The sequence below is a fragment of the Oncorhynchus mykiss genome, chromosome 1 (genome assembly GCF_057628025.1).
Source record: "Oncorhynchus mykiss isolate SJ-2025 chromosome 1, ASM5762802v1, whole genome shotgun sequence".
Taxonomy (NCBI): domain Eukaryota; kingdom Metazoa; phylum Chordata; class Actinopteri; order Salmoniformes; family Salmonidae; genus Oncorhynchus; species Oncorhynchus mykiss.
This window is the reverse complement of record NC_143022.1, coordinates 26,692,112-26,719,741: the sequence shown is the minus strand read 5'-3', so window position 1 is coordinate 26,719,741 and position 27,630 is coordinate 26,692,112. Positions and strand designations below refer to the sequence as shown.

General features: G+C 44.0%; 1 protein-coding gene across 3 annotated transcripts; it reads right to left on the bottom strand.

The window, feature by feature from the left end:
* Nucleotides 1–197: 197 nt before the first annotated feature.
* Nucleotides 198–27,630, bottom strand: LOC110519959 (zinc finger CCCH domain-containing protein 18). 3 transcript variants are annotated; one of them, XM_090217716.1, is made up of 20 exons: nucleotides 27,428–27,630; nucleotides 25,623–26,557; nucleotides 24,579–24,663; nucleotides 23,934–24,085; nucleotides 23,712–23,807; nucleotides 23,301–23,458; nucleotides 23,156–23,185; nucleotides 22,762–22,879; nucleotides 22,267–22,550; nucleotides 10,217–10,405; nucleotides 9,946–10,077; nucleotides 9,720–9,815; nucleotides 9,066–9,359; nucleotides 4,384–4,494; nucleotides 3,982–3,990; nucleotides 3,467–3,669; nucleotides 3,086–3,330; nucleotides 1,982–2,081; nucleotides 1,631–1,730; nucleotides 198–1,296 (listed from the first exon to the last, which is right to left on the bottom strand). In XM_090217716.1, the coding sequence occupies exons 2-20, from the start codon at nucleotides 26,541–26,543 to the stop codon at nucleotides 1,089–1,091; spliced, it is 3,531 nt and encodes a 1,176-aa protein (XP_090073842.1). In that variant the 5' UTR covers nucleotides 26,544–26,557; nucleotides 27,428–27,630; the 3' UTR covers nucleotides 198–1,088. The 3 variants fall into 3 exon arrangements, with proteins under 3 accessions (XP_090073842.1, XP_090073699.1, XP_090073773.1); XM_090217573.1 differs by lacking the exon at nucleotides 3,982–3,990 and having other exon boundaries at nucleotides 9,066–9,398; XM_090217647.1 differs by lacking the exon at nucleotides 3,982–3,990 and having other exon boundaries at nucleotides 1,982–2,078; nucleotides 9,066–9,398.

Below are 27,630 nucleotides of genomic sequence, written 5' to 3'. Positions count from 1 at the left end.
GATCTGCAGTAATCATGTGAAAGCCTTGTTTTTCAAATTATATTTGGTAGTGAAAATGTACATCAACATGCAATACATTGCGCTTCATCTCCTGTGAAGAACAAGAGAAAACAAGTGATTGATGGAGCCATGTATCCAATTAATATAGGATTGGGGAGAGTGAAATTATGGAGAAGGAACAGACACACGACAGATGGTTTCTCTTTATCAAAATAGTTTATTTAGAAGCCTTTTGTCACAAAAGCAAGACGCTCCTTATCCTCCGGTGTCCGCAACCATCTCTCATACTCTGTCAACTAAAAATGTGAGAAAAATAAAACACAGTAAATTACTTGAGAAGAGCTAGAGATTTTTTTGGGTAGATTAAAAAAGCAATACTTCACATCACTATCAATTTGTTCTCTACAATCATACACTTGAAAAAAATGGGTGCTTGTCAAATGCTCACTATTATTGTACACTGTATGTAAAATGAACACTGCAAGAGAACACAGAGCACAGGCCTAGAACAGGAGAAGTCATTGGTTAAGACATAACCACCATGAACAAGAGGTCCTGTGAGCGTGTTTCTCATTCTGAATGAATGCAGACGAAATGTTTGTACAGAGAACCAGTTGGGAGACTAGAGGCAGTTTCCAGGATCTTCAGAACGGAACAAATGGGGCAAGACCAGCACTCGACCCAACAGAAAGAAAAAAAGACATGAGATAAGAGACAGTAAAAGGGGCAGACAGAGAGAAACAGTGTGGATCAAAAGTATATAAATTCACCTTATCAATGAGACACGATGGGAAGATTGTTCCTTCTCACTAAATAGACAAAAGTGAGCAACAGTGACACCCTGCTACTACTTCTTTTCAGCACTGTAAAACCTTTTAGACAACCTCTCTCTGAGGGCAAACAAGCAGAAATGTTTTGGTGGCCATTTTGTTCAGTAACAATTACACAATGGCCTTTACATTTAGGGACAGACACCTTTTTTACATTTCCAGAGAATGCTAGGCTTCTTGACAGGTATTGGTGACTTATGTCCCTTGATGCTTGATGTTGCCTGGGCGACTTGGGTAGGCAGGCAGGCAGGGTGAGGGTTATTTCCCTGGGATCTTGGCCCTCTTGCGGGCGATGGCATCCTCAACAGCTTTGAGCTGCTTCAGCAGCTCCTCACGGCGAGACAGTGTGCTGCTAGGCTTGCCGGAGCCTGAGCCCGGGCCGCCTGGGGGCTGTTTGCCTGAACCCGAAGACAACACCCCTGGACCTTTGCCAGACGACTTTGGTGGTGGGGACAGAGGACGTTTTCTAAAGAGAGAAATGACACGATTGGGCTTAGTGCCACATGCCTATGACAATTTACAAGGGTTATCATGGGGATTAATCTACCTGTATAGAGAGGGTGCGAGTAGATGTATAAATAGTGACGACAGGGTCACATGCCCTGTGTATTGGTGTATATCATATACTTCTGGGGCTTCCACTTTTGTGACTTGTTCCACATTCAAAACAAAGGCTTGTGGTTGCTCTAACATCCTAAAATGACATCACTACTGCAGTGGTGAAGGGCAGCACCAACAAAGAGGCGTCAGATTGGGGTTGTGTGTGTAGTTTTGGACGAGAAGCAGCGGGGGGCACCTACCTTTCTCCCGGTGGTGGCATGGGGCGAGGGCCCTGGCCTCTGGGCCGGTCCATTCTAGGAGAGAGTGGGGGCCGTCCAGGCATCCTCCTGTCACCACGACCTGTAGGACATTGATGGGAAGTTGATTACATACAGCAGGGAATTGTGGCCTCAGATGAATGACTTGGTTCAACACAGACAAAGCATATAGAAAGAACAGATAATGCCGCCTACGGTAAGGTTTCTCTGGTAGTTGGATTTCCACATTTGGTATAACCAAACCACGTGTGTGTGTGTGTGTGTGTTCTTCCTTGGGAAGAACACATTATTAATGTCAGACTAAGCGTTTTCTTAACAGTTTGAGGCCCTCACCTCTCTCAGGAGACAATGCTATCCTCTTGCTGAGTGGAGAGGTAGGCCTGTCCTTGTCTGAAGGCATGTATCGCTTCCTATTACCCCGATCTGCCTGCTGCTACAGAGTGAGAGAGCGATATGTTAGTCAGACAGTTCACAAGCAACAAATGCAAAATACATCACATTAAAATGAGATAAAATCACATTTGCTCAATGTTCAATGGTGGCATTTAAATACACAGCCTACCCTGAAACAATATCAATATCAATATCAATATCTGGTATACAGAAGCTTTAGTTAGTACTAGTATGTTATTTTATTTTGTACCCCTTTTTCTCCCCAATTTCATGGTATCCAATTGTTTTTAGTAGCTACTATCTTGTCTCATCGCTACAACTCCCATACGGGCTCGGGAGAGACCAAGGTTGAAAGTAATGCGTCCTCCGATACACAACCTCGCGCCCGGCCTGCCACAGGAGTCGCTGGTGCGCGATGAGACAAGGATTTCCCTACCGGCCAAACCCTCCCTAACCTGGACGACGCTAGGCCAATTGTTACGACAGAGCCTGGGCGCGAACCCAGAGTCTCTGGTGGCACAGCTGGCACTGCAGTACAGCACCCTTAACCACTGCGCCACCCGGGAGGCCCAGTATCTAGTTATTCAGTCTGACTAATAAGAGTAAGAGGAAGTCAGACACTTATCACATTGACTGTCCAACCTCTCCTTCGCACAAAGATACTCACACCTCTAAACTCTAATGCTATTAGTGTCACAGGGTGTGATATCAGTGTCACTTGCATCTAAATTAATGTTGTCACGATACCAGTATAGCAATCCTACAATGCCAGATATTCCTTGGCAAAAAGAAAACACGAAGCAGAGTGAACTCTGGTCATTTAAAACATACATTTGTAAAATAGTGTGTGCTATAGCTTGCAAAATAAATACATGTGACTCTGGGTGGCAACATAAGGCTGTTTTTTTCCAACATGAACATCATTTCTGTCGATACTAGTCTCGGGACAACACTAATCCACATATTTTTCCATAGTAATTCAGAGACTCAGTCTACTTGAGTTGAGAGCAGTTGACTTTCAACAGTAAACCAAGCAGCGGTCACCTTGTTGAGAAGTGTGAGTTTGATGTCTTTGTGCTGGCCATAGCCTCCAGGGGCTCCCATGGGGGGTCCGTGGGGCGGGTGCATGGGGTGGCCGCCAGGACCGTGCCCCCCTGGACCGTGCCCCCTGCTGCCAGGCCCAGATCTGGGCATGGGGCCGTGGGTGTGTCTATGAGGGAGGCCTGAGGAATCAATCTTCCTCCGGTCCTCTCTGGGGGGATGGGGCTCATCTTTCTTAGTGGGCTTCCCTGTGGAGAGCAGACCGTATACATCACTAACATACAACCCATAGAACCACCAGATGCTGCCATTCTGTGATGACACGTCAACTACAATACAATCCAGAGTGAATTGCAGAGTCTATGACAAAAGCCTAACTGCTACCTTTGTCCTTGTTGGGACCCCTGTCCCGTGGCGGGACCCTCTCCTTGCGGGCATGGGGCTGTCCGGGGGTGGGGGATTGGGAACTGGCTGACGACACAGGGCTAGCCAGGTCAGCGTACATGTCATCTGAGTCAGCGCTCCTCACTGAGCTGCTGCTGGAGGAGGCCGAGGACACACTAGACACACTGCTCACACTCAGAGACCTAAACAGGGACCACACAGGCCACAGGGAGAGAGAGACTCAGTGCTGTGTCACAAAAACCTGCACACACACTAACTCAGGCTGAAGGAAATATTGACAGAATATCGACATTTGTAGTGGAGGGGGATTTTTATTTAAGCATGACAAATTATGATTAAAACACACAAGAACAGAAGGTGGTGACTGAGTGGGTGGTGGGGCAAAATGGGGGAGAAATCAATCAAACGGATGAATCACGGTTAAGATAAATGAAGAGAGGAGCAGGTGTACAAGCCAGGGTAATATAAATGGCAGATATAAAATGGCATAGTACCTGGATTTTCTAGGTAGTTGACCAGTGGATAAACAGCAAAGAAAAACAAGAGAGAAGGTATTCAATACATATCGGTTTCAAAGTGGTACCTGCATCAAATCAAAGTTGATATGTTACATACACCGAATACAAACAGGTACCGTGAAATGCTTAGTTACAAGCCCTTACTCTACAATGCGGTTCAAGAAAAAGAGTTAAGAAAATATTTACTAAATGAACTAAAATAATAATAAAAGTTTAAAAAAATATTTAAAAAAAAGTTACAATAAAATAATAACGAGGCTATATACAGGGGGTACCAGCACCAAGTCAATAACTCCTTTCTGAGGCAAAATTCTCTCAACTGTCAGCTTTTAAAGCAGTGTAGTGGAAGTTAGTGGAAGTGGGATTGATTCATCTTACCTGGACTTCTTGGATCCAGAGCGTGAGATGGAGGCAGAGGAGGAGCGGGATCTGGAGCGAGAGCTGGAGCCAGAGTAACTACTGCCACTCACACTGCCACTGACTGTCCGCCTAAACAGGGGAATAGAGTGAGAGGAGAGAGAAAGATTAACATATTTCAGTGAGCGAAGAGATCATCATACTTTTAATAGTAGATTGTACATCACAGTAACAACGTGTCAGTCCAATTGATCCTCAACACTGGAGCTCCACAGGGGTGCGTGCTCAGTCCCCTCCTGTACTCCCTGTTCACCCACGACTGCATGGCCATTCTCTGTTTATCATATATGCAGTCACTTTAACTATACATTCATGTACATACTACCTCAATTGGGCCGACCAACCAACGCTCCCGCACATTGGCTAACCAGGCTATCTGCATTGTGACCCGCCACCCATCACCCACCAACCCCTCTTTTACGCTACTGCTACTCTCTGTTCATCATATATGCATTAGAGGTCGACCGATTAATTGGAATGGCCGATTAATTAGGGCCGATTTCAAGTTTTCATAACAATGGAAATCAGTATTTTTGGATGCCGATTTTGCCTATTTTTTTTTTTTACACCTTTATTTAACTAGGCAAGTCAGATAAGAACACATTCTTATTTTCAATGACGGCCTAGGAACGGTGGGTTAACTGCCTTGTTCAGGAGGCAGAACGACAGATTTTTACCTTGTCAGCTCCGGGATTCAATCTTGCAACCTTACGGTTAACTAGTCCAACGCTCTAACCACCTGCCTCACGAGGAGCCTGCCTGTTACGCGAATGCAGTAAGAAGCCAAGGTAAGTTGCTAGCTAGCATTAAACTTATCTTATAAAAACAATCAATCATAATCACTAGTTATAACTACACATGGTTGATGATATTACTAGTTTATCTAGCGTGTCCTGCGTTGCATATAATCGATGCAGTGCACATTCGCGAAAAAGGACTGTCGTTACTCCAACGTGTACCTAACGATAAACATCAATGCCTTTCTAAAAATCAATACACAGAAGTATATATTTTTAAAGCTGCATATTTAGCTAAAAGAAATCCAGGTTAGCAGGCAATATTAACCAGGTGAAATTGTGTCACTTCTCTTGCATTCATTGCACGCAGAGTCAGGGTATATGCAACAGTTTGGGCCGCCTGGCTCATTGCGACCTAATTTGCCAGAATTTTACGTAATTATGACATAACATTGAAGGTTGTGCAATGTAACAGCAATGTTTAGACTTAGAGATGCCACCCGTTAGATAATATACAGAACAGTTCCGTATTTCACCGAAATAATTAACTTTTTGTTTTCGAAATGACAGTTTCCCGATTCGACCAGATTAATGACATAAGGCTCCTATTTCTGTGTTTTATTATGTTATAATTAAGTCTATGATTTGATATTTGATAGAGCAGTCTAACTGAGCAGTGGTAGGCAGCAGCAGGTTCGTAAGCATTCATTCAAACAGCACTTTTGTGCTTTTTGCCAGCAGCTCTTCGAAGTGCTTCAAGCATTGCACTGTTCATGACTTCAAGCCAATCAACACGAGATTAGGCTGGTGTAACCGATGTGAAATGGCTAGCTAATTAGCGGGGTGCGCGCTAATAGCGTTTCAAACATCACTCGTTCTGAGACTTGGAGTAATTGTTCCCCTTGCTCTGCAAGGGCCGCGGCTTTTGTGTAGCGATGGGTAACGATGCTTCGAGGGTGGCTGTTGTCGATGTGTTCCTGGTTTGAGCCCAGGTAGGAGCGAGGAGAGGGATGGAAGCTATACTGTTACACTGGCAATACTAAAGTACCTATAAGAACATCCAATAGTCAAAGGTTAATGAAATACAAATCGTATAGAGAAATGGTCCTATAATTCCTATAATAACTACAACCTAAAACTTCTTACCTGGGAATATTGAAGGCTCATGTTAAAAGGAACCACCAGCTTTCATATGTTCTCATGTTCTGAGCAAGGAACTGAAACGTTACAATTCTTACATGGCACATATTGCACTTTTACTTTCTTCTCCAACACTTTGTTTTTGCACTACTTAAACCAAATTGAACATGTTTCATTATTTATTTGAGGCTAAATAGATTTTATTGATGTATTATATTAAGTTAAAATACGTGTTCATTCAGTATCGTTATAATTGTCATTATTACAAATAAATAAAATACTTTAAAAAAATGTAATGTATTTTTAAAATCGGCCGATTAATTGGTATCGGCTTTTTTTGGTCCGCCAATAATCGGTATCGGCGTTGAAAAATCATAATCGGCCGACCTCTAATATGCAGTCACTTTAACCATATCTACATGTACATACTACCTCAATCAGCCTGACTAACCGGTGTCTGAATGTAGCCCCGCTACTGTAAATAGCCTGTCTTTTTACTGTTGTTTTATTTCTTTACTTACAGATTGTTCAGCTAACACCCTTTTTGCACTATTGGTTAGAGCCTGTAAGTAAGCATTTAACTCTAAGGTCTACCTACACCTGTTGTATTCGGCACACGTGACAAATGAACTTTGATATGATTGCATACTTGGCAAGGCATTTTAGGTCACATTCATATAACTTAAAACAAACTGTTGTCCCTGCAGTGGAGTAGAGTGCTGCATCACAGATGAAGGGAGATTTCCCTCAACAGCTGTGTTCATTTGACGCCACTATCATCAAGTCACGTCGTGACTGACGATACAAGTTCACCTGAGAGGAAAACCTACGAAACAGCCTACAACAGTCTTCAAGTCCTACTCCTCTTACCAAGGGAAACTCCCAGCGGCACCTCAGGCGTCATCGTGCCAGTCAGCTGTGAACATTCATCTCTGAGTGACAGCATCTTTTGTTGAAATTAATTAGTCAGGTTGTGTCTGAGGTATGTGGTAACACTAAAAGCATCTAACACCCATTGAAATAATTTCTTGACAGCCCTTAAGATGCACGTACATCAATCTTGTGCCCGTCTTACTTCCTACCCTTTTGCCTGCTCCTGTGACATGGATACCTGGTGAGCAGTGCTAAAGTCATCACAATATTCAAATCACCATGTCATACAACGATGGGCTTTAACATCAAAAGTTAATAGAATGTGCAAATGTTTGTACTTTACTACTTTCCACACCAGCCCTCCATGTTTCAATCACATGAACACTCTAAAAAGAGATAGAAAGTAAAGCAGTCATACATTATTCAAAATGTATCCATGGTATGAAATTATGTTATGGTTCATGTTCCACTAAAGGAAAAGTGTTGAGGGAAAAGTGTTGAGGGAAAAGTGTTGAGGGAAAAGTGTTGAGGAAAAGTGTTGAGGAAAAGTGTTAGTTTCATTAACTATGAATCATTGCTGAACAAAATGACTTACATAAACATGCAGTCAAGTCAATAAATTAACATTTTACAGGGGCGCACAATGCATCTTTAGAGCTGCAGGACCCCCGGCCAACAGGTTTTACATGAGATTTTCCACAGGGAGAACCACGCCACCCACACAGCGTGAGCCTAGTGCACTCTACCCATGCATGCAGGCAGAGAAACCACAGCCAGTGGCTCGCCCCCTCGCTGTCCTTTCCTACCCTTTTACTGTCCTTTCCCTGACCACAGCACCAGCCCTGGGTTCTTCCCCATGCAGGCCCAGACATGGCCGTCAGCTGAACCAGAGATAGAGGATAGTTCTTTCACCAACACACAGTCCTGCTGCTGGAATAGGCCCCTGCTGATGCAAATCTACCTTCCATACAAAGTGGCTTTGTGAGCTGAGGGATACTCGTCGTGCAATTTCAATAAAAAACCCACACACACACAAATATGCCTGGTATTAGGCCTACCTGTGACATACTGCCTGAAAATAAGGTTAACAATCTGATTTGCAAAATATTAAATTGTGAACCGGTTAAGTCTCAAGTTAGTGGAGTTCACTGCAATCATTTAAAAAGACTAACACCCAGATGGGAAAAAATGGTCTCTCCTTGATTTGTGGCAATATTTTGTACAATCATTGCACCATAGTATTAGGGATGGGAACAGTTAATGGAATAATCAAACGGACGTTAGTATTGGATTACTTAAGTGAGTGTTCATTAAAAAATATATAATAATTGTAGGCCTATTTTAACAATGAAACAGCTGTCTAAATTAAATGATACTTGTGACATTGTTAGCTACAAGGATATATACCATGACACTTAATTCTTAAATGAATAAAACACAATGTAGCTTTTATAACGTTGAGCTACTGCTGCACATTTAGCCCTCCAGTCCTCCATGGTACACTTCAAACAGTTTCCACAAAACCCGAAAAACCCGAAACAGATCAATGCAAAACACACACCAGAAAATGTGAAAATCAGAATTCTCTTTCACTTTTGCTGTTAGCCAAAACTAGCGGAGAATATCAGTCTGTCCGCTCTTTACCACTGCCATGTGCATTTGTGTCATTTTGATTGGTCAAGAGCATTTTATTTGTGTGTTGCATTTGGACTACCCGCATATACAAACAAATGTCATGATATCATTTGAATAGTAAAATCATTTCAAATGTCCATCCCTATTTGGTATATCACTGGATATCCTTGAGCTCTCAGGTTGGCTGTGTTATTAATATGTGACAGAGGAACCTGTGATAAGACGGATGGCCAGTAGAAGTGTGTACTTCTGTCCTACCTCCTGGGTGGGTTGTGCTGCTGCCTCTCCTTCCGTCGGCCCCCCTCCCGAGGCGGCATGGGCCGGCCCCCCTCCCGAGGCGGCATGGGCCGGCCCCCCTCCCGAGGCGGCATGGGCCGGCCCCCCTCCCGAGGCGGCATGGGTCGGCCCCCCTCCCGAGGCGGCATGGGTCGGCCCCCCTCGTGTGGCTCGCGGTGGTTGATGGGCTTGCCCCCTTCCGGGGTGGGTTTGGGGAGTTTCCCAGGCTGGCCTGGCAATGGTGGGCTGGGAGCCTTCCTGGGGGGTGCCTTCTCCCTACGAGGAGGGGGAGGTGTACCAGGCTTCAGTGGGATGCTTGAAGATAAGAGTATATTGCTTTGTTGTTTGGCATGCAGCATTCACACGTCACAGTAATGAGGGCAAAACCCATACTTTATTCAAAAGACTGATTGACTATAGACTAACACCAGAAGCATGCTAGCTACACATCTAAGGTGAACCATATAGCATGTCAATTAAATGTAAACTACTCTATTATTATGTAAGACTCAGTACCTATAGACTCTTGAGCTATGAAAGGAAAAGTACAAACAATCTGTGTGAGTTGCATATAAAGGTGCACAGCACAACTGATGAAAATATAGCATGTCTATGGATGAATGGATATGGCTGTACCCTTTGGGGCCTAGAGCTGGCGGGGCCTCAACTTTATTCTTGGCGTTCCTCTGTGCAGAAGGGGTCGGAGATGGAGACGATGAGAACGATCTGGACCTGCAGTGACCATAGGTTAAAGGTTAGCATGGACTCAGTGAATGAGTGTCCTATTCAATAGACAGTGTTGTGGGGGTGTGTTAGGTGGTGCTGTGCGTTGACAGACAGGCAGGCAGAGTGTGTGTCGGACCTGGAGTGGCTGCCGCTGAAGGAGCTGCGCTGGGATGAGTGGCTGGAGTACGAGCTGAAGGACGAGGAGCCTGAGCGAGACCGAGAGCGGGATGAACCGGAGCCTGTGTAGGAGGAAGAGCGGGACGAAGACCTGCAGAACAAAACACACACTTAACCTCTCTCTTTAACACACAAACACGGAGTACTCAAGTAGATTGAAACACTGCAGAAAATAGATGCTTTAGTAAGGTAGAGAACCAAAGTAGATGTATGGCTGAATTGAAAGCTACCTAGATGAGTTGGACAGCGATACAGAGGATCCAGAAGGCCGGTGTCGCCGGCGGCCCCGCGGTGGTGACCCAGACATGCCCGGAAGTCTCCTGGGGGATTTGGACCGGCGCCAGGGGTCCTTCCACTCATCTGGCCGCTTGGACATGGGCATCAGCTCCTTTTTGGAAGGCGGTTCCATCATCGGTCGACTGAGGGGTTGAGAAAGGAAATGGGGGCAAAAAAAATAATTAAATCACACATTTTGCAATAAAGCATCACAAATGAATGAGACTGAAATCATGGACAGAAGGCCAATGATGAATGAGGACATTTTGATTCCATTCACTATTTTCATTCCTTCCTTAACAAGCTTTTCAGTGACAGGTGTTATTTTTTTTGAAAAGCTGTGGTATGACAACATCGTGCGTACATGGAACCAGTTCATGTTCTTGATAGAGTGTGGCACAACATACTGAAACAACATACTTGAGTGACAGCCCTCCAGTTATTCCCAGGTAAGAGAAACCGAGACACTGATTTACAACATGATGCGTCGCAACATGAGCTGATGATCTAAAAAACACATTCAACTGTTCAAAAGACTGTTCCTTGCCATACCTATGTGTGTTATACGTCCTGCGCCCACTTCCTGACAGGTTGTCATTCTAAATAAGAATGTTCTTAATTGATTTACCAGTATAAAGAAAAATGTGAAAAAACACAGTGCATCTGGAAAGTATTCAGAGCCCTCGACTTTTTCTACATTTTGTTACGTTACAACCTTATTCTAAAATGTATTAAATTATTTTTTTCCCCTCAGTCTACACACAATACCACATAACGACAAAATAAACATAATTTTAGAAATAGTCACAAATGTGTTACAAATAAAAATACATAAATATCAATTTACATAAGTATTCAGACCCTTTACTCAGTACTTTGTTGAAGCACCTTTGACAGCAATTACAGCCTTGAGTCTTCCTGGGTATGAAGCTACAAGCTTGGCACGCCTGTATTTGGAGATTTAGTCCCATTCTTTTCTGCAGATCCTCTTCGAGCCCAGTCAGGTTGGATGGGGAGCGTTGCTGCACAGCTATTTTATGGTCTCTCCAGAAATGTTCAATCGGGTTTAAGTTCGGGCTCTGGCTGGGCCATTGAAGGACATTCAGAGACTTCCCCCAAAGCCCCTCATGCGTGCTTAGGGTCGTTGTCATGTTGGAAGGTGAATCTTCGCCCCTAGTCTGAGGTCCTGAGTGCTCTGGAGCAGGTTTTCATCAAAGATCTCTGTACTTTGCTTCGTCCATCTTTGCCTGGATCCTGACTAGTCTCCCAGTACCTGCCTCTGAAAAACATACCCACAGCATGATGCTGCCACCACCATGCTTCACCGTAGGGATGGTACCAGGATTCCTCCAGACGCTTGGCATTCAGGCCATAGAGTTCAATCTTGGATTCATCAGACCATAGAATCTTGTTACTCATGGTCAGAGTGCTTTAGGTGCCTTTTGGCAACCTCCAAGCAGGCTGTCATGTGCCTTTTACTGAGGACTGGCTTCCGTCTGCCCACGCTACCGTAAATCAAATCAAACATTATTTGTCACATGCGCCGAATACAAGTGTAGACCTTACCGTGAAATGCTTACTTACAAAGCCCTTAACCAACAGTGCAGTTCAAGAAGAGTTAAGAACATATTTACAAAATAGAATAAAGTAAAGGTACCGGTACAGAGTCAGTGTGCGAGGGTACAGATTAGTTGAGGTAATTTGTACATGTAAGTAGGGGTGAAGTGACTATACATCGATAATAAACAGCGAATAGCAGCAGTGTACAAAAGGGAGGGTGGTCAATGTAAATAGTCCAGTGGCAATTTTATTATTTGTTCAGTAGTCTTATGGCTTGGAGGTAGAAGCTGTTGAGGAGCCCTTTGGTCCTAGACTTGACACTCCGGTACCGATTGTCGTGCGGTATCAGAGAAACTTGGGTGACTGGAGTCTCTGACAATTTTATGTGCTTTCCTCTGACACCGCCTATTATATTAGATCCTGGATGGCAGGAAGCTTGGCCCCAGTGATGTACTGGGCCGTACACACAACCCTCTGTAGCGCCATACGGTCAGATGCCGAGCAGTTGCCATATCGGGTGGTGATGCAACCGGTCAGGATGCTCTCAATGGTGCAGCTGTAGAACCTTTTGAGGATCTGGGGACCCATGGCAAATATTTTCATTCTCCTGGGGGGGGGGGAAGGTTTTGTCGTGCCCTCTTCACGACTGTTTTGGTATGTTTGGACCATGTTAGTTCATTGGTGATGTGGACACCAAGGAACTTGAAACTGGACCCGCTCCATTACAGCCCCGTCAATGTTAATGGGGGCCTGTTCAGCCCACCTTTTCCTGTAGTCCACAATCAGCTGCTTTGTCTTGCTTACGTTGAGGGAGAGGTTGTTGTCCTGGCACCACACTGCCAGTTCTCTGACCTCCTCCCTATAGGCCGTCTCATTGTTCTCAGTGATCAGGTGTTGTGTTGTCAGCAAACTCGGTGTTGGAGTCGTGTTTGGCCACGCAGTCGTGGGTGAACAGGGGATTAAGTACACACCCCTGAGGGGCCCCAGTGTTAAGGATCAGCATGGCAGACGTGTTGTTGCCTACTCTTACCACCTGGGGCAGCCCGTTAGGAAGTCCAGGATCCAGGTGCAGAGGGAGGTGTTTAGTCCCAGATGCCTTAGCTTGGTGACAAACTTCGTAGGCACTATGGTGTTGAACGCTGAACTGTAGTCAATGAACAGCATTTTCTCATTGGTGTTCCTTTGTCCAGGTGGGAAAGGGCAGTGTGGAGTGAGATTGAGATTGCATCATCTGTGGATCTGTTGGGGCGGTATGCGAATTGGAGTGGGTCTAGGGTGTCCTGGAGGATGCTGTTGTGAGCCATAACCAGCCTTTCAAAGCACTTTATGGCTAATGACGTGAGTGCCACAGGCGGTAATCATTTAGACAGGTTACCTTCGCTTCCTTGGGCACAGGGACTGTTGAACTGCTTGAATCATGTAAGTATTACAGACTCTGTCAGGGAGAGGTTGAAAATGTCAGTGAAGACACTTGGTCCGCGCATGCTTGAGTACACATCCTGGTAATCCGTCTGGCCCAGTGGCTTTGTGAATAAAGACCTGTTTAAAGGTTTTGTTCACATCGGCTATCGAGAGTGTTATCACAGTAATCTAGAACAACTGGTGCTCTCGTGCATGCTTCAGTGTTGCTTGCCTCGAAGCGAGCATAAAGGGCATTTAGCTCATCTGTTAGGCTCGAGTCACTGGGCAGCTCGCGTCGGGGTAGCCCTTTGTAGTCCATAATAATTTTCAAGCCCTGCCACATCCGACGAGCGTCAGAGCCAGTGTAGTAGGATTCAACAATAATCCTGTATTGACACTTTCTTATAAGAGTACGAATTAGTCTCCCGCTCCATGAAAGCAGCAGCTCTAGTCTTTAGCTCTGTTATTTGTTTTTCAAAAGGACAATGACCCAACACACTTCCAGGCTGTGTAAGGGCTATTTGACCTGGCCTCCACAATCCCCCGACCTCAACCAAAATGAGATGGTTTGGGATGAGTTGGACCGCAGAGGGAAGGAAAAGCAGTCAACAAGTGCTCAGTATATGTTGGAACTCCTTCACGACTGTTGGAAAAGCATTCCAGGTGAAGCTGGTTGAGGGAATGCTAAGAGTGTGCAAAGATGTCATCAAGGCAAAGGGTGGCTACTTTGAAGAACCACTTTTTTGCTTACTACATGATTCCACATGTTACTTCATAGTTTTGATACCTTCACTATTATTCTACAATGTAGAAAATAGCACAAATATTGAAAAACCCTTGAATGAGTAGGTGTGTCCAAGCATTTGACTGGTACTGTACACAAAAAAAACCTCCATAAAAGTCCATGTAAAAATAATTCTACACATTTTTACAAATCAACACAAATTCAATAACTAAAATAGTTGTTGCTTAAGTATTCACCACCTTTGTTTAGGTAAGCCTAAATTAGTTCAGAAGTAAGACTTGGCAATAACAAACCGGAAATGGAATATATCTTTAAGTGAATCATTATGCTGTGGATGATATAATAAACCAGCTCTGTTAACTTAGTGCCTCAACTGAGACGGCACAGCAAGGTTACATCATGGGAATCTTCCCCAAACATCAGTGGTAATACGCGAGGTGGGGGGGTGCACAGCTCAGCTAAACTTCCAAGCTGAGCCAACTGATGGAAGAAAGGACTTAAGGAGGAAGTATTACACTTGAGTCAATGGCACAAACACTGAGGGAAAACAAGCACGTCTATACTCTGTGGGCGTCTCAGTGCATGCAAGATGATATTAGTCACCGCTCAGTGAAAACAGTGTGTGACAGCGACACTACTGTAAACGACTTAAGCCGGGCGAACACTACATGATTTGGCCTTGATTTAGATGTCCCAGACAATGAGACTCTCAATGAGACACTGCACGGAACATGGCCACTCTCAATGAGACACTGCACGGAACATGGCCACTCTCAATGAGACACTGCACGGAACATGGGACACTCTCAATGAGACACTGCACGGAACATGGCCACTCTCAATGAGACACTGCACGGAACATGGCCACTCTCAATGAGACACTGCACGGAACATGGCCACTCTCAATGAGACACTGCACGGAACATGGGACACTCAATAATACTAATAATATTAACAGATACTGCATGTCTGACATGGACGGGATGGGCCAGTTGCATCATGTTTCGTATGCAAAACTCCTCCCTCGCACCCTTTCCAAACAAACCCAGAAACTAGGCACTCCTGTCATTGAGAAAGAAAACAGTGAAAAAATACATTACTTCCTGAGTGAATGAGTCAATCAATGCTCTGTCCACAGGCTATGCTACAAACTGGCAAAGGAGACGACAATGAAACTCAACCAGGGTTATGACTTAACAGGCCAAAGTCTCAAAACTTGTAAACAGGAAAACAAATGCCAAACTCCTTTTAACCAACAGGTTGCCCTGCCTAAGAATTTACATCATGAATATGACAGCAAAACACAAACGCGAGTTGAGCCAGTCTAAGACAACTATGATTTCAATTGGTGGTCACAAACGTGAGCAAATTGTAAACAATAGATGAAATAAATCTCAGAAAGGAAAAATGTGTCAAAGTTCTAGATAGTGGGTGGAAAGACTCAAACAATGCAGTTTGGAATGAAGATCAGGGAACCATCATCTTGCTTGTGACTAGGGCTGTCCCTGACAAAAAAATCTTGGTTGACAGAGTTGTCGGTTCTTTCAACCAATTGATTGGTCAACATTTTAAAACATGCCTAACCAGAAGAAAAAACCTGTTCCCAACCAGACCCTCCTCCTCCCGCTGCCCGGTGCTGCTGGCCTTTACAGATTCTGCCATTACGCTCCTGAAGTTGCCAGCAATAGGCTACACCAGCGGTCGGCAACCTTTTCCATTTGGAGTGCCAAGTTATCGTACCATTTCATTGGCAGTTATGATTTTCATACACACATTTTTGTGGAACAGTTTAATTTAATTTATAATAAAGTCTTCATATCTCAAAACCAAAGTTGTGGTTAATAAAAACTCAAAATGAAAATTAGACTAATCTTAAAGTAACTTCTATTGCCAATATGTAAAAATAGCCTACATAAAGCCATCAAATAAAAACATTGCAGCCCGCAGGTAGAAAATATCCTGATAAAAACAAATATCCTATAAATCCCATTGGCAATGTATGGCCAGTCTGCAATTAACTTGAAACACTATCAATTACTAACTTGGATCAGGCCTGAAGGCACTTGAAAACTTGCAACATTGTCTAAAATATTGTGGGCCCTCAGAGTTACCGGAGTCAGTGAGCTCCAGACAGACAGACACAGCGCAAGGGATAAGTAGTAATCAGGTTGACCTTTTTTTCAAATAGGCTACATTGAGGAACTATTGTCATTCTGAATTGATGTAAAAACAGACTTCGTTTACTTGCATTTTGAGGTGAAGAAAAATTATTTGAGAAACTCCACAGTGATGTTGAGTTAAGACAATCATAAATCGTGTCAGATACCCAAATGTGCACATTAATAAGCCTACATTTGCACGCCAGCCAGGTAACCTAGGCCCAGTTTATGCGTAATCAGGTGCGCGTCCTAACTCAGGATTGACAGGAGCGCTCCAAACAATAGACAATAAATTGACAAGTCGTAATTAAATTAAATAAACCAAAACGTTTTCCTCACAAGTGTGCCTAGGTTGTGTGCTCAGCAAACAACGTGTCTACTCCTACAATGACAAACATAAGACTGTAATAATAATTGTAATAATAATAATAATATATTCAATGCATTAACAGAAATTACCGTAACCAAACAAACATTGTAGATTACAAATGATGATAATGGTAAATGTACTACTGGTGATACTGGTGTGCCACCCCCACGGCCTCTGCAATGGATTAATCCACTCAGACAGGTGTGAATAAAACAGGTGTCTCATGTGCCATTTTTTAAATGTTTTATATATATGCCACTCCGACTAAAAGAAATCTCAGTCGACCGACAGCCAATCGACCAAGCAATCAACAGTAGACTAAATGGGGTCAGCCCTACCTGTGACATTATAATTTGGAGGATTCCCATCAGGTAGAAACAGAAACCAAATACATTCCAGCTTCTTGCAGTCATACATGAATACATTTTCTAGCCATGTGCCTCACAAATGATATGGAAGTAGTGTGGAGTATGACCAATAGCTGCCTTCCAGCTCCCTGCTATCTTTAGGTGCTGACAGCTCTGTTAACTTAGCTCCCCAACAGACGGGACAGCAAGGTTACATCATGGGAAACTTTCCCAAACATCAGTGGCCATAGGTGAAGGTGGGCGGGGGTGCACAGCTCAGCTAAACTTCCAAGCTGAGCCAACTGACGGAAGGATATACTTGAGAAAGTATTGCACTTGAGACTATTACACAAACACAAGTATAATATGTGGACATCTCAGTGCATACAACCTGATATTAGTCACTGCTCAGTGTACAAAACTTAAGCCGGGTGTACACTACACGATCTGACCCTAATTTAGCTGTCCAAGACAAGTTAAGATCGGAGGGAAAAAAATCCCCAAACCAGTACATCTACAGAGCTACGTTGAGACATCGCAGCCTTTAACCTCAGCTCAATCAGTGAAGGGACTTATTGACACTGGTGTCTTATTGACACTGTATAGGCTACTGTATGTCTAATATTAAAGAAGCCTAGAGGTATTGCTCGTGTGAGGCAGAATACCTTATGATAAATTGTAGCCCACACCATCTACCAAGAGAGTTCTCAGCTATATTATTTGTAGCCGTCTATTTACCACCACAGAACGAAGCTGGCACTAAGACCGCATTCAACCAACTCTAAGGCCACAAGCAAACAAGAAAATACTCATCCAGAAGCGGCTCTCCTAGGGGCCGGAGACGTTAATGCAGGCAAAAATATGTTTTACATTCTACCTTCACATGTGCAACCAGAGAGAATGTTTATATATATATTTTTAATACACTCTAGACCACCTTTACTCTACACACAGAGATGTATTCAAAGCTCTCCCCCTCCCTCCATTTGGCAAATCTGACCATAATTCTATCCTCCTGATTCCTGCTTACAAGCAAAAACTAAAGCAGGAAGTACCAGTGACTCGCTCAATACGGAAGTGGTCAGATGGCGCGGATGCTACGCTACAGGACTGTTTTGCTAGAGCAGACTGGAATATGTTCCGGGATTCATCCACTGGCACTGAGGAATACACCACCTCACCTTCATCAATAAGTGCATCGACGACGTAGTCCCCACGGTGACCGTACGTACATATCCCAACCAGAAGCCATGGATTACAGGCAGCATCCGCGCAGACCAGCTGGCCGGTGTGTTTACGGACATATTCAATCAATCCCTATACCAGTCTGCTGTTCCCACATGCTTCAAGAGGGCCACCATTGTTCCTGTTCCCAAGAAAGCTAAGGTAACTGAGCTAAACGACTACCGCCCCGTAGCACTCACTTCCGTCATCATGAAGTGCTTTGAGAGACTAGTCAAGGACCATATCACCTCCACCCTACCTGACACCCTAGACCCACTCCAATTTGCTTACCGCCCAAATAGGTCCACAGACGATGCAATCTCAACCACACTGCACACCGCCCTAACCCATCTGGACAAGAGGAATACCTATGTGAGAATGCTGTTCATTGACTACAGCTCGGCATTCAACACCATAGTACCCTCCAAGCTCGTCATCAAGCTCGAGACCCTGGGTCTCGACCCCGCCCTGTGCAACTGGGTACTGGACTTCCTGACGGGCCGCCCCCAGGTGGTGAGGGTAGGCAACAACATCTCCTCCCCGCTGATCCTCAACACTGGGGCCCCACAAGGGTGCGTTCTGAGCCCTCTCCTGTACTCCCTGTTCACCCACGACTGCGTGGCCACGCACGCCTCCAACTCAATCATCAAGTTTGCGGACGACACAACAGTGGTAGGCTTGATTACCAACAACGACGAGACGGCCTACAGGGAGGAGGTGAGGGCCCTCGGAGTGTGGTGTCAGGAAAATAACCTCACACTCAACGTCAACAAAACTAAGGAGATGATTGTGGACTTCAGGAAACAGCAGAGGGAACACCCCCCTATCCACATCGATGGAACAGTAGTGGAGAGGGTAGCAAGTTTTAAGTTCCTCGGCATACACATCACAGACAAACTGAATTGGTCCACTCACACAGACAGCATTGTGAAGAAGGCGCAGCAGCGCCTCTTCAACCTCAGGAGGCTGAAGAAATTTGGCTTGTCACCAAAAGCACTCACAAACTTCTACAGATGCACAATCGAGAGCATCCTGGCGGGCTGTATCACCGCCTGGTACGGCAACTGCTCCGCCCTCAACCGTAAGGCTCTCCAGAGGGTGGTGAGGTCTGCACAACGCATCACCGGGGGCAAACTACCTGCCCTCCAGGACACCTACACCACCCGATGTCACAGGAAGGCCATAAAGATCATCAAGGACATCAACCACCCGAGCCACTGCCTGTTCACCCCGCTATCATCCAGAAGGCGAGGTCAGTACAGGTGCATCAAAGCTGGGACCGAGAGACTGAAAAACAGCTTCTATCTCAAGGCCATCAGACTGTTAAACAGCCACCACTAACATTGAGTGGCTGCTGCCAACACACTGACACTGACTCAACTCCAGCCACTTTAATAATGGGAATTGATGGGAAATGATGTAAATATATCACTAGCCACTTTAAACAATGCTACCTTATATAATGTTACTTACCCTACATTATTCATCTCATATGCATACGTATATACTGTACTCTATATCATCGACTGTATCCTTATGTAATACATGTATCACTAGCCACTTTAAACTATGCCACTTTGTTTACATACTCATCTCATTTGTACATACTGTACTCGATACCATCTACTGTATCTTGCCTATGCTGCTCTGTACCATCACTCATTCATATATCCTTATGTACATATTCTTTATCCCCTTACACTGTGTACAAGACAGTAGTTTTGGAATTGTTAGTTAGATTACTTGTTGGTTATTACTGCATTGTCGGAACTAGAAGCACAAGCATTTCGCTACACTCGCATTAACATCTGCTAACCATGTGTATGTGACAAATAAAATTTGATTTGATTTGATTTGAAGAGCTAAAGGCTAGAGCTGACGCTTTCAAGGAGCGGGAGACTAATCCGTACGCTTTTAAGAAATCCAGCTATGAACAGACAAACCACCAAACAAGCAAAGTGTCAATACAGGATTAAGATTGAAACCTACTACACTGGATCTGACACTCGTCGGATGTGGCAGGGCTTAAAAGCTGTCTGTGTTCTTCTGCCCATCTTAATCTTTTCTTTTTTATTGGCAAGTCTGAGATTTGCAAAGAGAAAGCCATCTCTGCCTAGAAGGCCAGCATCCTGGAGTCGGCTCTTCACTGTTGACCTTGAGACTGGTGTTTTGCGGGTACTATTTCATGAAGCTGCCAGGTGACTTGTGAGGCGTCTGTTTCTCAAACTACACACTAATGTACTTGTCCTCTTGCTCAGTTGTGCACCGGGGCCTCCCACTCCTCTTTCTATTCTGGTTAGAGACAGTTTGCGCTGATCTGTGAAGGAGTAGTACACAGCGTTGTACGAGATCTTCCGTTTCTTGGCAATTTATCACATGGAATAGCCTTCATTTCTCAAAACAACAAAAGACTGATGAGTTCCAGAAAAAAAGTTATGTTTCTGGCCATTTTGAGCCTGTAATCGAACCCACAAATGCTGATGCTCCAGATACTCAACTAGTCTAAGGCCAGTTTTGTTGCTTCTTTAATCAGAACAACAGTTTTCAGCTGTGCTAACATAATTGCAAAAGGCTTTTCTAATGATCAATTAGCCTTTTAAAATGATTAACTTGGATTAGGTTACTCAACGTGCCATTGGAACACATGGTTGCTGATAATGGGCCTCTGTACACCTATGTAGATATTCCATTAAAAATTTGCCGTTTCCAACTACAATAGTCATTTACAACATTAACAATGTCTACACTGTATTTCTGATTAATTTGATATTATTTTAAATTGACATTTTTTGGGGGCTTTTCTTTAAAAAACAAGGACATTTCTAAGTGACTCCAAACTTTTGAACGGTAGTGTATATATTTTTTGCTGTGGTGGCAACGTTAGGGGGGGGAGATACTGGGTGTGGCGATGGTGCCGCTTCTGACCAAACATTTTAGAGGACCTCTTAACCGCGGAGAAAAAATGTTGCTATTTTAAAGCTAATTTCCTGCAATTCTACACATTTTGCCATGTCTTAAGCTATTTGATTGACTCAAACATAACTAAATCAATGGGGGCCCCATGCCATGACATTTTTTTGTATTTTATTTTCCCTGACCATCTAATTTTTCTTATTTAAAAATATATTGCTCCATTACATTTTCTACATACTTTATATCTGGTTTTAGTCGTTTAAGTTTACACTGAAAACATCTTACCATCCCAAAATTAAGTTTTGTTATTTAATTTTTATATCATAATTTTGAGGAGTTTGGGAGTGGCGGCTGCTGCTGCTAAATTAATATAGGGCAAACACTAGTACATGTGCAATCTGTTAATCGTCACTGCTCAGTGAAAACTGATCATGTAACAGCGTCACTACTATATACAACTTAGGGAGTGGAGGGTAGCGCTGGGATGATAAACCGAAAATGATCGATACCAACCATACCGATCTCTTATCTCAAGCATTTTGATGATATCGTCCTATGCTATCATGTGTGAATTGTGTGAATTAATGAATACAACCATCTAACTAGTAGCAGTAGTTTAAAGGATCATTTGGAACTTAACGTTCCATTTATCATTATTGCATCAATTCAGGAAATGTATCACAATATTAATCTTTCCCCCATATCCCCCAGCTCTATTGAAGGGGGAATCAAAAGTGCAAAGTCTACATCAACCAATGTCTAAATCAGGGCTGCCCAACCCTCTTCCTGGAGATCTACCGTCCTGTGGGGTCAGTCCAACCCTAAATTAAAACACCTACTAATTAGCTGCTCAACAAGACCTTAACTAGCTGAATCAGATATGCTAAATTAGGGTTGGACTGAAAACCTACAGGACAGTAGATCTCCAGGAAGAGGGTTGGGCAGCCCTGGTCTAAATCATGTCAAAATATTTTGCAACAGGTTTATGTTAATATCCCAGTCAGATACAAAACGATCTACATTGGATGTCAAAAGATGAGTGCTCTATGACCAGACCCTGGTCAACTGAACTGTAAATGTTCACTGAGCTTTTGATGCGGTAGGGCAGATGTTTATGGCCAGCCACAACAGGAGTCGTGTTTACAGCCATGAGAGTCTGAGAGAAAACTCCAAACTTCCATAAGAGGTGTGTACTATATCTAACCCTAGTCAAGTGAGGGTCTCTCACTGAGGTGTGTTAACTGCTTTGTCCAGAGAACATGATAGTAGAGCATATGCTACTCACTTGGGGAGCATGTTGGTGTCAGTGGGGGACCTGGGGGAACCTTTAGGGTGCTTGTCCTCCCCCTCCTTCTCCTGAGGTTCCCGTGGTGGCCGCTCCCTGACAGGCCTCTCCTTCTCATCACGTTTCATGCGATCCCTCTCCCACTCCTCCTTTCGGCGCATCCTCTCCTTCTCTCGCTCCCTCTCTCTTTCCCTCTCGCGTTCTCTCTGCCGGCGTTCTCGCTCGCGGTGGTCCCGCTCTCGCTCGCGGTGGCGCTCCCGCGGATCCCGCTCTCGTTCACGCTCCTGACATTCACACAGGTGGATTTGTGAACACTCGGTCATGGTCCTACAGCAAGGCTCCTTTAATGGTTCCTTCAAGATCATCTTTAATCAATAGGCCTATGCGTAATAAAGTTCATATATCTTTGTATTAATAAAGTTAATATCTCTGCGTATTAGTGTTTGTAAGGCGTGTAGTCCTTAAGGGGTGGACATCTCTTTTGAGTGTACTCACACTGTAGTGGTAGGGCAGAGGGGTCTCTGTGTACTGCACTCTGAAGTTCTCATACTGTCCCCCTCTCCAAAAGGCCTCCATCTCGTAGTCATAGTAGGGATCAGCATAAGGGTCGTTACTGAAAAGAGATCCCAAACATGCGAGGGGAAATCAAAGTATATAGATGAATAGGAAATAAGATCTTTGTTTCATATGGTTGTGCAGCTACATGCTCTATGAGTATCTTTATGAGTCTCTGTATCATATATTTGTATCAAAGACAATTAATTCAGGGCCATGTGCGGTTGATGGCAGGGCCATGTGCGTCTGATGGCAGGAGTTGTTTGGGAAGAGAAAGTAAAGATAAGCGCTGCGTGAAAAGAGGATGCTGCTATTTCCCCTCCACTGTACTTACGGATAGACTGGGTCTCTGAACTCCACGTCACTAAGGGGAAAGGCAATAAATGTATTAAATATGAGACGTAGTCTAAAAACATCCACAGGCAAGATATTTTGCACTCACTTTAGGTCTCTCTTTTGACTAGAGCTGTTGAGCTTACCCTGGGTCTCGGATTTCTCTGGTGATGCGGTAGCTGCGTTCCCTGAAGAAGTCGTTCTCTTTGTCAAAGTCTCTCTCATCCTCTCCAATGGTCACGTTAAAGCGTTTCTCCTCAAAGTCTGGCTCCTGCTCTTTGCGTATGGTGGCTTTCTTCAACACCTAGAGGAATAGGGCAACATGTACATGGAAAGTCCACTAATGAATCATAGTCTACTGACTGAAACCACCATAAGGTGGTTACACACACACATTGATTAGTATTAAGAGGCTTCTCGAGCCAAATGTAGCATGGGAACCTCTCAGAAAACATGTTAATCAAAAAAGTATCAAACACGAAATCAGTTGGTGCTGAAACATAACATATACAGAAGAGGAGTACATTTAGCTTGTCAGAGCTGAGAGGGTGTTGTACCTCTTTGGCATGTCTCAGACCCCTCTCCCAGGCACTCTCCACAGGAGGCTCCACTGGAGGAGGGGGTGGAGGGAGTTCCTCAACAGCAGGTCCACCCTGAGACAGAGGTAAAAGACAGTAACAGACATAAATACAACACATTTACACACGTAGCCTACATACACACACTCTTCAAATCATACAGCCATGCAGCGGCAGTGAGAGGTCAGCGGTGGTGCATACCCAGGGGTTATTGCCTGGCATGAGAGGGTGGGGTGCTCCAGGTGGTGCCCCGTTGGGAGAGAAGGGGTCTGGCTTGGAGATGAGAGAGTAGTTGCCCTTGTCATTGACCCCTGGATGGATGAACCTACAATTCATACCCCATGTGCAGTTACCTGGGAAAGAAAAACAGAACATTTGGTATCATTTTGTGATAACAGATAAATGAAAATTGGAAAAAGCATATGTTCATTGAATACAAATACTTTGAAGAAAATTGTGGTTGGATGTAAATTGACGTCAATCATCGGTGTATGTGGTTTAGCTCCTAATGCTATTCCATTACCACATTATCTTTATGTAAGATATGAAGTACAATGCTTCCCCCTGCTGTCTGAAACCAGTGTTTTTAATATCACTGCCTCACTGAACAAGTTTCAACAACAAGAGACATGCTTCACAGGCTAGAGAAGCAGCACATCAGTGAAGCAACAAAATGCAAGGCTTGTGTTAATGATAAAGTAGCTTACACTATCTTCATCATGATACGTCTTTGGTGTAGAATCGAATGCTCTAGTTGCACACGCAATGTTTGCACAGCGTAGCTTGGTCATAATTAAGACGGGTGCTGTACACGTGTGTGGTGCACAGGAGAGTATGTTGAGGTACCTTTCAAAAAGAAGCGGCAGATGGGCCTGGGTCTGATCTTCCTGTCCATGGGGTCCTTCACCTCTCCCTCCTCTAGGTCATCATCCTGCACAAAGGAAACAGAACCCAGGCTAAATATCAATCTACTTACCCATGTGTGTAACTGCTGTAACATTATTATGACACTGGAACAGGGTATAAATTGTATTGCATGGCAAGTTTATTGTATTGTTACATTGGTTCTGACTTTGCAGTCCTGTACTTGATCTGATCTACCGTTTTGATTCCCTCCCTCATGTTAGTGTGAGAAGCCCTGTATATGCAAAAAAAAAAATCACTCTCAATGAAAATTACAACAATACAGATTGAAGCCCGAGACAGCATATACAGTGCCTTCAGAAAGTATTCACACCCCTTGACATTTTCCACATTTTGTTGTGTTAGTGAATTTAACATTTATTAAATTGAGATTTTGTGTCACTGGCCTACAAACAATACCTCATAACGTCAAAGCTTTCCACCAGACACTGGGAGATTAATTCACCATTCAGCTGGACAATAACCTAAAACACAAGGCCAATTATACACTGGAGTTGCTTACCAGGAAGACATTGAATGTTCCCGAGTGGCCTAGTTACAGTTTTGACTTAAATCTGCTTGAAAATCTATGGCAAGAATTGGAAATAGTTGTCTAGCAATGAGCACCAACAAATTTGACAGAGCTTGAAGAATTTTCTAAAATAATCATGTGCAAATATTGTACAATCCAGGTGTGCAAAGCTCTTAAGAGACTTATCCAGAAATAGTCACAGCTGTAATCACTGTCAAAGGTGCTTCTACAAAGTATTGACTCAGGGGTGTCAATTGTTATGTAAATTAGATATTTAATTATTATTTAATTTTCTATACATTTGCAAAAATGTCATCTTGGGTTATTGTGTTTAGATGGGTGAGAAAAATGATGAATCGAATTCATTTTGAATTCAGGCTGAAACACAATGTGGAATAAGTCAAGGGGTAAGAATACTTTCTGAAGGCACTGTAAACTCCATTTACATTACTTACATCTATCTCTCCCTCATCAATCTCGCCATCATCCTCATCCTTCTTTTTGTCACGAAAGGAATCTCTCCTTCCTCTCTCCTGAGCCCTGGACTCTTCAAGCTTCTTAGGTGGACCGTCTTTCGGGGATGGAGGAAGGATTGGTATTTTCTCTTTCTTTTTTATGCTCTTGTCCTCTTTCTCTTCCTCCCCATCTCCAGGTCCTTTCTCCACCTCCTCATCCTCATCAGGCGCTAGAACATTGGGCTCCTCAGGAACCTCCTCGTCATAGTCCAGCTCATGTTCATCAAGCTCTCTGGACACAGACGACTCCATCTCATTCACCACCACCACTCTCCTCCTCCTCCTCCGCCCCTCTTCCTCCTCATCTTCATCGTCTACCTCTGCCGTCTCTGCTGCCAGCTTGGCTGATGGTTCCCCTCCTTCACCCCGCTCTTCTTCCTTCTCATATCTGGACATCTCCTGCTCAGCCAAGGGGGATGACCTCTCCTGCTCTGGCTCAGAATCAGGGGACTTAGGAGTTTGGCTGACCTGGTCCTCCTCTTCATCCTCATCAGCTGATTGGCTCACCTGTCCCATCATCACCATCCCCACTGACTCCTCCTGCTCCTGTTCTAAACCAGTATGGCTATCCCTTCTACCGTCTCCACCCGCTTCATCATCCTCTGGATCAGAGATACGCTCCTGAACTATCCCCTCATCTCCGTCATCATCCAGCTCAGAGTCCCCACCTCCACCACCCTCTTCATCTAACTCGTCATTTTCTTCATCATTCAGCAGCTCGCTGTCGGAGAGCAGCCTGTCCTCCTCCTCGGGGGATGCCAGGAATTCGCTGTCAGAAATGCCCTTTTCCTCTTCCTCTGGGGACTGGGGTGACTGGTTGGGGCTTTCAGGGGACTCGGTGGGGCTCTCAGGGGTGTCCATTGGAGAATGATCCACTAAAATAGAGTAACATATTTTATTATATAAGTGTCTTATTAAAATGAGAATACATTTATTTAATACACAAAAAAAAGTCTATGGGCAATATACACATTTTGGTACATACCATAAACACACCATCTACTTTTTTGAGTAACTAGTTACAATAATTTTGTAGGAGGATTTACTAACCAGCTAGTAACTAAATATCATTATGGGAGTCATTTGACTACTGCCAGCTATCTATTTCTCGATACAATATGTCCAAGTGTGCTAGCCATCTGATCAACATTATAGCTACTACATACATTTCGTAATCAGATTCATGCATGTAGAGAGATCCGCCTCATCTCAAAAAGAGTCAACCTCACGCAGGTCAAAAACATTCGGTCAGAAACACATTAGCTAGCTGGCTAGCGAATGATAGTAGCTATCTGTTTCAGCCGGTAGGTTATCATCGCTTCCTTTAATAATATATCAGATGAAAACTCGGGTACTCGGTGTTTACAGTAGAACAATATAGATAGATAACAATATAGATAAGCAAATCAAGAGGCAACTTGGGCGCTGTAGGACGAGAGGTATCGTTCGCTTGCTAGTTAGCGCTTAGCTACAATACTAGCTAACTACCCGGTGAAGCAGGCCCGAAAACTGCCAGGGCTCTAGCAGACAAGAGACCAACGTCAACGTCTGATTTGTCTTTAAAAGAAGCCACAATGCGCTTAAACAAAGGTGCAATCAACCAATACAACTGAAAAGCAACTTTACACACGCGAAACACCGCTTTCTGGTCTGCTATCGAAGCATGCGTGTCTTGTCTGTTCAATTAACAATGCAACCCTCCCTCTAAAAACACCAGTAGCTACACTTTAAATATTTTCAGTCACCTTTCCAACCTGAACCTCTTTGAAGACAGGTTTGCGGCGTTAAGAACAACCCAGTCTCTTTCTTTATGTCTGACGCTCTACAATAAATAATTGTATGGTTATTTATCTGCTATGCATGAGAAAACCAAAAAACCTACACGATACATTAAGAGCGGCCATTACCGTGACGTCATCAAAATACGACACTGTCAGTTTAGTGATTT

Coding starts and splice junctions, on each gene's coding strand:
- LOC110519959 (XM_090217573.1), bottom strand. CDS start 26,543: ATGGACACCCCTGAGAGCCCCACCGAGTCCCCTGAAAGCCCCAACCAG. Junction 10,078..10,216: donor TCGCTGTCCAACTCATCTAG/GTAGCTTTCAAT, acceptor TTTGTTCTGCAG/GTCTTCGTCCCGCTCTTCCT. Junction 1,731..1,981: donor AGCATTGTCTCCTGAGAGAG/GTGAGGGCCTCA, acceptor AATGTCCTACAG/GTCGTGGTGACAGGAGGATG.